Source organism: Bufo bufo, chromosome 8 (assembly GCF_905171765.1).
Source record: "Bufo bufo chromosome 8, aBufBuf1.1, whole genome shotgun sequence".
NCBI classification, from domain to species: Eukaryota; Metazoa; Chordata; class Amphibia; order Anura; family Bufonidae; genus Bufo; species Bufo bufo.
Window position 1 is genome coordinate 6261419 of NC_053396.1, and position 10261 is coordinate 6271679.

The 10261-nt window shown below is 48.7% G+C and overlaps 1 protein-coding gene across 1 annotated transcript; it reads left to right on the forward strand.

The window, feature by feature from the left end:
* Window positions 1–2829: 2829 nt before the first annotated feature.
* Window positions 2830–9775, forward strand: AJM1 (apical junction component 1 homolog). The gene is made up of 2 exons (XM_040406151.1): window positions 2830–2879; window positions 6438–9775. The coding sequence occupies exon 2, from the start codon at window positions 6494–6496 to the stop codon at window positions 9773–9775; it is 3282 nt and encodes a 1093-aa protein (XP_040262085.1). The 5' UTR covers window positions 2830–2879; window positions 6438–6493.
* Window positions 9776–10261: the final 486 nt, after the last annotated feature.

The following is a 10261-nucleotide window of genomic DNA, read 5'->3' on the forward strand; positions in this document are numbered from 1 at the left end:
AGGATTAGATACACAGCTCAGCAGACTGTATCACACAGGATAGGATTAGATACACAGCTCAGCAGACAATATCACACAGGATAGGATTATATACACAGCTCATCAGGCAGTATCACACAGGATAGGATTAGATACAGAGTTCAGCAGGCAGTATCACACAGGATAGGATTAGATACAAAGCTCAGCAGATAGTATCACACAGGATAGGATTAGATACACAGCTCAGCAGACAGTATCACACAGGATAGGATTAGATACAAAGCTCAGCAGATAGTATCACACAGGATAGGATTAGATACACAGCTCAGCAGGCAGTATCACACAGGATAGGATTAGATACACAGCTCAGCAGGCAGTATCACACAGGATAGGATTAGATGCTCAGCAGACAGTATCACACAGGATAGGATTAGATACACAGCTCAGCAGACAGTATCACACCGGATAGGATTAGATACACAGCTCAGCAGACAGTATCACACAGGATAGGATTAGATACACAGCTCAGCAGACAGTATCACACCGGATAGGATTAGATACACAGCTCAGCAGACAGTATCACACATGATAGGATTAGATACAAGGCTCAGCAGACAGTATCACACAGGATAGGATTAGATACACAGCTCAGCAGACAGTATCACACAGGATAGGATTAGATACACAGCTCAGCAGGCAGTATCACACAGGATAGGATTAGATACACAGCTCAGCAGACAGTATCACACAGGATAGGATTAGATACACAGCTCAGCAGGCAGTATCACACAGGATAGGATTAGATACACAGCTCAGCAGGCAGTATCACACAGGATAGGATTAGATACACAGCTCAGCAGACAGTATCACACAGGATAGGATTAGATACTCAGCTCAGCAGACAGTATCACACATGATAGGATTAGATACAAGGCTCAGCAGACAGTATCACACAGGATAGGATTAGATACACAGCTCAGCAGGCAGTATCACACAGGATAGGATTAGATACACAGCTCAGCAGACAGTATCACACAGGATAGGATTAGATACACAGCTCAGCAGACAGTATCACATCGGATAGGATTAGATACACAGCTCAGCAGACAGTATCACACAGGATAGGATTAGATACACAGCTCAGCAGACAGTATCACACCGGATAGGATTAGATACACAGCTCAGCAGACAGTATCACACATGATAGGATTAGATACAAGGCTCAGCAGACAGTATCACACAGGATAGGATTAGATACACGGCTCAGCAGACAGTATCACACAGTATAGGATTAGATACACAGCTCAGCATACAGTATCACACAGGATAGGATTAGATACACAGCTCAGCAGACAGTATCACACAGGATAGGATTAGATACACAGCTCAGCAGACTGTATCACACAGGATAGGATTAGATACACAGCTCAGCAGACAGTATCACACCGGATAGGATTAGATACACAGCTCAGCAGACAGTATCACACATGATAGGATTAGATACAAGGCTCAGCAGACAGTATCACACAGGATAGGATTAGATACACGGCTCAGCAGACAGTATCACACAGTATAGGATTAGATACACAGCTCAGCATACAGTATCACACAGGATAGGATTAGATACACAGCTCAGCAGACAGTATCACACAGGATAGGATTAGATACACAGCTCAGCAGACAGTATCACACATGATAGGATTAGATACACAGCTCAGCAGACAGTATCACACAGGAAAGGATTAGATACACAGCTCAGCAGACAGTATTGCACATGATAGGATTAGGTACACAGCTCAGCAGACAGTATCACACAGGAGAGGATTAGATACACAGCTCAGCAGACAGTATCACACAGGATAGGATTAGATACACAGCTCAGCAGACAGTATCACACAGGATAGAATTAGATACACAGCTCAGCAGACAGTATCACACAGGATAGGATTAGATACACAGCTCAGCAGACAGTATCACACAGGATAGGATTAGATACACAGCTCAGCAGACAGTATCACACAGGATAGGATTAGATACACAGCTCAGCAGACAGCATCACACAGGGTAGGATTAGATACACAGATCAGCAGACAGTATCACACAGGATAGGATTAGATACACAGCTCAGCAGACAGCATCACACAGGGTAGGATTAGATACACAGATCAGCAGACAGTATCACACAGGGTAGGATTAGATACACAGCTCAGCAGACTGTATCAGGTAAGTACATGTGAAGGTGTATGTACAGGGGGAGCAGAGAATGTTAACCCCTTATGTGCCTCCTTCAAGAGTCTGCAGGACGGTCAGCACCGGTCAGCTCTGCTCCTTCAGGAGTCTCCTCTACAGTCAGCACTGGTCAGCTCTGCTCCTTCAGGAGTCTCCTCTACAGTCAGCACCAGTCAGCTCTGCTCCTTCAGAGGTCTGCAGGACGGTCAGCACCGGTCAGCTCTGCTCCTTCAGGAGTCTCCAGGACGGTCAGCACCGGTCAGCTCTGCTCCTTCAGGAGTCTCCTCTACAGTCAGCACTGGTAAGCACTGCTCCTTCAGGAGTCTCCAGGACGGTCAGCACTGGTCAGCTCTGCTCCTTCAGGAGTCTCCTCTACAGTCAGCTCCGGTCAGCTCTGCTCCTTCAGGAGGCCGCCCTCCCCCACCCTCAAAATTCCCTCATTGCCAATTCCGCGGCGGCAGCGCTGGCTCTTTAAGCGCAATCTGCTGAGTGTCCACCAGGGGCGCTGCCGGTGCTGAAAGTGCAGCTGGAATCTTCTAAGGAGGCAGCAGATGAACAGGTACCCGGGGGCTCCTGGAGCACGGGAGGCAGCATGGGAGGCTGGGGTGAGCGCAGTGCAAGCCTGGGCAGTGGGGTGCACCGGACAGATGGCTGTGGAGGATCAGGGGAAGGTAAGAGGGGCTCCTCCTCTGCATGCATCCTCAGTGCATCCATCCTGCATCACATAGGAGCAGAGAGTGGCGATGCAGGGGCAATGTCATCCTGTATGCAGGGTATGGAGGGCATGCCAGCCTGCTGCACACATGCCAGACTAATGGGCAATGTCACAGGCAGCAAGGCATGCATCCTGCCAGCATTATACAGCAGCCAGGCAGTGCAGCATCCTAGTGGCAGCCAGCAGCATCCTAGTGGCAGCCAGCAGCATCCTGCCACATCAGGGTGTACCATAGCATCCCAGCAGCTGCCTGCCTGCTATGGCCACATCCTGCCTGCAGGCTCTCCATCCAGAGGCTTTACTACATCATGGCTGCAGGCTCCAGAATGGCCACGGCACAGGAGATGTAGCACCGAGCAATGTCACATCCTGCATGCATCCTCTATAGCGGAGGACAGCAGCACCCATCATGCAGTACACACTGCCACATCCTGCATCCTGGGTACCACACACAGTCTCCCCCGGCTGCATCCAGTGGGGGTCGGGGCTTACACAGGATTACGGCTGCCTAATGATCTCCTATAACGAGGGGCTCATTTCTGCTGCAAATCCGGTACTGTCACATCACATGAGGGAGACCCTGATGCAGCCTGAGGTGTGCGTGCAGCCATATTTAATGACCTCATCTGTCTACATGCAGTTCACCGTGACTAGCAATGGTGTCCGGGGTGGGCTCTGTATTCCACACGATTCAGGGGCTTGTGTGAATTGCGTCCTAAATTACGGATGCGTTACAGCTTATACTATCTGCACGTTACGTAATGTGCTGTATCTATGGGATGCAGATGCGTATAGGTCATATTCTGCAGCGCTGGCCCTTTAAGACTTTTTATGGCGACCATATACCGTAGAGCGTATTCACCTTGCCAGGACGTTGGCGCTCTCATAAGATCGTAGTTGCTTTCGTTGTACGGTTGTGTCATTATAGAAAGTGATTGAATTCATTTTTATTACGTAATAATTACGCTGTGCTTTGCCGCTCCCCTAGAGTATATACTGCACCCCACGCTGAGAAATTTCGACCGTGGATAAAATTGCCATGAATTGAGACGATAATTGTGAACTGTGGCCATTTGGTACCGTTATGGCGGTTTTACACCTTTATATGGACGGTGGGCCTTATATAACACCATAGCAACCAATCCTGCTTCCATCTTTCTACTGCAGGTTATAAAATGAGAGGAGAGCTCTGACATACATGAGTTTTTTTTAATGGTCTTATGAATCTACTCAAGATTGTCTGTGGAGTATATGGACGGCCATGATGTGCCTGCCAAGATGCCCTGGTCCTCAGTATAGACATAACAACCTATCAGATCACTCCTCTCATTTTTTTAACCAGCAGTGAATAGATGAAAGCTGAAATGTGATTGGTTGCTGTGGGAAACAGCCTCTCTTTGGTGTTGAGAACCAATAAGATTACTCCTCTAATTTTTTAACCAGCAGTGAAGAGATGAAAGCTGGAATGTGATTGGTTGCCGTGGGCAACAGCCTCTCTTTGCTGTTGATTTATGTGAGGCCTAGTTTACCACAGACTATAAAATGGCGTACGTTGTCTCATTGATCCATAGGCATAAAAGTAGAAGCTGTGGTGAAACTACAACTCCCAGCAAGCCTTGGTGGGCATGTTAGGAGTTGTAGTTAGAACAGAGCCAGGCTGCCACATGTTGTAAACCACTGATATATAACAAGAGTAATGTCCCAAGCCACAAGGGTATATAATATATACCGGTATATCTGTGTAAGATGACATTATGCGCTTTTTACAAAAGTGATATGGATTTATTGTGATTATGAAAATCACAGCAAAAATAAAATAAAAATGTTATGTAAAGGCTGCGCTCACGCTGCAGTGTACCTGTGCTCACGCTGCAGTGTACCCTTGGAAAGCACCAAATGTATCCATAGGGCCCTGTTTTGACAAAAGATGGCATCCGCTGGACTGTCATATGTTAGTATGACAGTATGTTAGTCATATGATAGTGCAGCCTGCCATGCTTACCCATAGAGATGGTGTATGCATTTTTTGCATTGGCGCCTATGCATTACATGGTGCATATGGCGTATACGGTGAACGAACAGCCCGAACCTGACGTGATCTGGATCGAGACAATTCTAAGGTTTTTGATTCTGTCAGCAGAATGAGAGAGAAATGAATCCCAGCTGTCAATGGCGTTAGGATAACCCTACGACGGCCTTTCCCTCTGCATCCGTCTAGCAGTCTTGGGCCGCGATCCTTAGATCTCGTTAGGATAATCATGACCTGAAAGCAACATCCTGCGCTGATGTATAATCATAAATCTCCTCCGCCAGGAAACGCATCAGCGTCCCGCGCCAATAAGACAATATTACCATGATTCGTTCCATCTTAAGACCCGTAGCGCCAGCTCCAGCTGTCCTCACCTCCCCCGCCTGCCATGTGTGCGAGATTTATGCTTTTTCATTTGACCCTTTGTTAGGAGATCCCAATCATCCCATAGACAGACACCCCCTGACAGGTGCCAACTATATATACCTCATTAACATGGTGTCTGTCACTGATACCACATGACCCCATGCCAGCCACAGATACCGCCATATCAGTATGTGCCCGCCACAGAGTCTCCCTGACAGGTGCCAACTCCAATTACATGGTGTCCGTCCCTGATACCACATGACCCCATGCCAGCCACAGATACCACCATATCAGTATGTGCCCGCCACAGACTCTCCCTGACAGGTGCCAACTCCATTAACATGGTGTCCGTCGCTGATAATGCATGTCCTCTTGCCAGCCACAGATATCATCATATCACTATGTGCCATCCACAGGCAGTCGCTTAAAATTTTGTGGGGGCACAGGCATTCATATAATGGGTGTTTTTTTAGCATCTGTACTATGGCTGCAATATCCTCCTAGATCCTCCTGGTGGTCTAAGTACAGTTCAGTAGACCCTTGGAGGTTCAGGTATCTAGTCCAGCCGCATGAAAGCCAGATCATGGTGCAATATTTTATCCACTATGCCTCCTGCTTCCTCATCCTTCCCGGGCATGGAAATATGCCTCTTTAAAAGGGCAGAGCTCGTAAGAATGGATCTTGGTAGAATTGCAAGCACATTTTATGCTGCATGTTGCGGTAACGAGGGGGAATTTGTTGGAAGGGCGAGTGACACTATCTAGAAGGTGACGCTGCTGTCACAGGCCCCTCTAAATTTACTACTGTCACGGATTGCTAGACAAAACCTAGGAAACCAGAAGACGCCTCCTGGCTGAGGAGCCGAGCTGATGGCGTGCAGACATTCGGGGGCCGTCATCTGGCATGGAAACCTCAGGCAATGACAAAATTTTCTTCAATGTGGCATGTATGGACAATACAGTGTCCTTATAATAAAAGCAGACTGTTGGTCTCGCTAGTGTCATGGCTTCTGTTTCTAATGATCGGATATGTCATGTGTCTAATTTATACATTTTCCTATCAAAACGAATGTCTGATATCCCCGCACAACAGAGCTGACATTTGCTTTTCCACCCACAGATCACGTTGTTGAGATGAGGTGAAGACACGTCACTCCACAGCCACGCTACTTTAAGATGACACGAACCGACCCGCCTGACATACTCTTGTCTTCGGTTTATCAAGACGTGAAGGTGACGCTCAACCCAGATTCTCCAGTCCCCTGCTCAACCGCACAATGTGACAGCTTCATGTCTAGCCACAGAGAGGTCACTCAACCGCAATTCAACAAGAGGCACTGCCGTAGCTTTGACTTCCTCGAATCCTTAGACGACCAGGTAACCAACCCACCAGTCATGGAAAACCCTCAACGAGGAGGTCACAGACGTGCCGGAACCCCTGAACCGTCATCCCAGCCCGTTGGGAGGAGGTCTTCTACCAGGACTGAAGCTCAGTATACTTCCCAAGGGATGGACACAGCCAGAGAAGCATCCAAAGAACAAAAAAGACGACCAAGGTCAAAGAGTGCACCCCGGGTCAAAACCACCTTCACATCAGTTCCCATACAGATGTCTTCTTCGCAGTCTCCACCTCCGACTTCCAGAAGAGGTAGAGAAGTTACCAGGTCTTCTCGAGAGCCTCAAAAATCAGTGGCTTCTCCAAAAAGGGAGGTCACCTATGCGCCTACAAAGGTATTAATGAACGAGGTGCACCCCATTAAATTACAGCCACGACGCAACAGTGCCAGCCGCATCTCCCCCTTGTGCTTTAGCAACAATTGCATGGAGGACCCTCATAGTGGGAAACCAATCTCCAGCCCTCACGTGCGCTGTCGGGTGGACATAAAGCCAGATGACGCCGTCATTCAGCATGCTGCCCACACCTCCTCTAAGCCCTGTCAGGCTTGGGGTGATACGCAACACTGCACACGGCAACCGGGCACCCCAAGGAGCTTAGCTGTGCCAAATGCAAGACTTATGTCTGTGTCCCGTACGCCCACACCCAGCGATTCCTACAGTGTTGATCCAAGGATGACTCATTTTGCTTGTACCCCAGGGGGAGAGATGTATGCACCAGATGTGCGAAGTATTCCATACCAAAGTGTTGCTTCACCGAGGGACTTCACACAGTACACCACCAGGGACTGCGGGCAGTACATCAGCCCAACCATGCCCACGACATTCTACTACACTGATGACGATGCCAACCTCAGCCAAACCATACCAATCAAAAGTAGAGGGTATTATCCCCGTCCATATCCTGATACTGGTGTTCCTGCACATGCATATTACACTGAGGACAACCCGACTCTGGCGCCAAGGACCTATTATATTGAGGACCCCAGATCTTATGCTATTCAGGAAGCCCCACTAAGGACGTTTTATGGAGAGGATCCCCGTTATTACCCTCCTCGTAGTGCCCCTACCAAAAACCTTTATGCAGATGACCCGAGAACTTACCCGATTCAGGGCACGTCATCAAAGCTCTATTTTACTGAGGATATAGCAAAGTATTCAGAAAGAGAGGCTTTATCCCGTACATATCCCTATCCCAGGAGCACCCAGCCATTGCAGTTCAGCGAGTGGTACTTTCCGGATCAGAGCCCCTTACCTTACCAGACCATACAGATGCCTACATTTCCCACGCACACCAGTGGGAGGGAGGCAATGCTTTCTTCTTGGCACGCTTCATACAGCATGAACCAGCAAAGACTTGGGACCGACTCCAGAAATTATTCTCGATCTTGGGACAATATATTGAATACTGGTGGGCGCAAGGAGGACCCACTCTCGCGAGGGCGCAGCTACGAGAACCTGTTGTGCCGAGAGCGACGTGCCTTATCTCCAGATGACAGACGCCAACCTGTCGTTGTCAATCTCTCTTGTTCTCCCAAGCGCTACGCTGCCCTATCTCTCTCAGAGAATTCCATTATAGAAAAGGTCCAAACGGATGGGGGCGGCGGGAGGTACACAATGGGACGTTCATGGTTTGTTACCCCAGAAATTACCATAACAGACAATGATCTAAGAGCAAACGGGGTGGGAAGGAGTGACCGGCGTTCGGCCAGCTGGGATGTGATTGATTCTGGAGTGTCACCACCCGCTTACCCAACCCATGCCTCCTATCCTGCCAAAGATAAGTTGCCAAGCAGGTCTTCGAGGCACCGTAGCTTGGAGCAGCTTGATGAACTCATTGCGGATCTGGTAATTGATTATAAGCCGCCATCGAGTCGTCGACCTAGCGAGGCAGACGCCCTGGCTGACCAACTGAGGAAGTTAATTAAAGAAGACATGATAGGGATACCGAGGAAATCAGAGCAGTATGGGCAAATGGCCCACTTGCTACAAAACCGACCTCTCAAGGAACAGCCAACTCCAACATTCCCCGAATTTCAAAGAGGTCAAAGGAGAGGGCCGTTCCCTGAGGTGCCAGTGACTAGCCCCCATAAACCCTTAGAGGACTGTTCCCCAGACCACAGTGCGGATGAAGATGACCTACTGACCTGTTCTAATGCCAAGTGCAGACGCACAGAGACCATGTTCAATGCCTGCCTGTACTTCAAGTCCTGCCATAGCTGCTACACCTATTACTGTTCCCGTAATTGCCGACGAGAGGACTGGGACATACACAAGGAGAACTGTATCTACGGTAGAATGGGTAGCGTCTGTCGGCATGTGCTCAAATTTTGCAGAGAGAACACCGAGGTGCACAAAGCATTTTCTAGAATCGCCAAGGTGGGTTACTTGTCCCGCGGGAGAGGGGTGCTTTTCCTGGGTTTCCCTAACCCAGGTTCTGCAGATAATTTTCTTCAGCTAGGTCTGGAAGGACTTCTCATGTCTCCCACCTACTTATCTCTGAGGGAGCTCGAGAGTTACTCGGACAACCTCGGAGAACATGCCAAGGAGCTTCAGATAGCAGGCAACCAATACGACCCTGAGGAATGTTTCCTGTTGAATGTAACTGTGGCGGTGGGACAAAGTGGTTCTGACCGACTCTCGTCCAGAGCCCACCACGTCCCCACTATTCGCAAGTATGCCAAAATAGCCTTAGCCTCTTCTAGTCCGGAGCGGAAGATCACAAAAAAGGAAAAAGACATGGAGACCCTGATCCTTACTCCACCCCCGGGCACCGCCGACCTGGATAAGGATGGAGAAGAAGGGAGGAAGGCCAGGGAGGTTTGCTTCATACATATCCAGAGGGAGTTACGGATCAGGGGGGTCTTCCTTCGACACGAGTACCCTAAGATCTACCAGCAGCTTTGCGAGTTTGTGGAGAACAATAAGAGGTTCACCCCCACCACAATTTACCCCATCGATCGGAGGACTGGCAAACAGTTCATGTGCATGATTATGGCAGCTTCAGAGCCTAGGACTCTTGATTGGGTGGCCAGTCCCAATCTCCTGGATGATATCATGTGACAAAAACACAACCTAGACAAAAAAAAAAACACCCCAAAAGCGACCCTTCAGACACCTTGTTTTGTAGTCGACATATTCTTTTGTATCAGGAGTCGGCCTCCCGTGCGGCCTTTTGGGCAGGAGATGGATATGAGGATTCGTTGGGCTGCACAGAGGGGAACTGTAACCCCGAGAGCAGGAGCCAACAACCTAAGGCTCGCCAGTGGTTGCGAAACTACAACTCCTAGGCTGTCGGGGAAGAATGGGAGCTGTAGTCTAACAACAACTGAAGGGCTGCCGGTTGTAGACCAAGAGCCTAGTGGTAGGTATGCAATATGATCCATGCAGCGGTGGAATCTCGTCTGTACCCGAGGGCGGTATTCTGGAGCAGCGGTGGCTTTTTCTATACAATTACGATATAGTTTATTTTATAGTAAGACGATAGCGTAGATTGCTGATTTATGATTATTATATATATATATATATATTGGCTGTTTCCTCCCTGAT

Bases quoted from the DNA above. Each gene is read 5' to 3' on its own strand.
- AJM1 (XM_040406151.1), top strand. From the start codon at position 6,494: ATGACACGAACCGACCCGCCTGACATACTCTTGTCTTCGGTTTATCAA.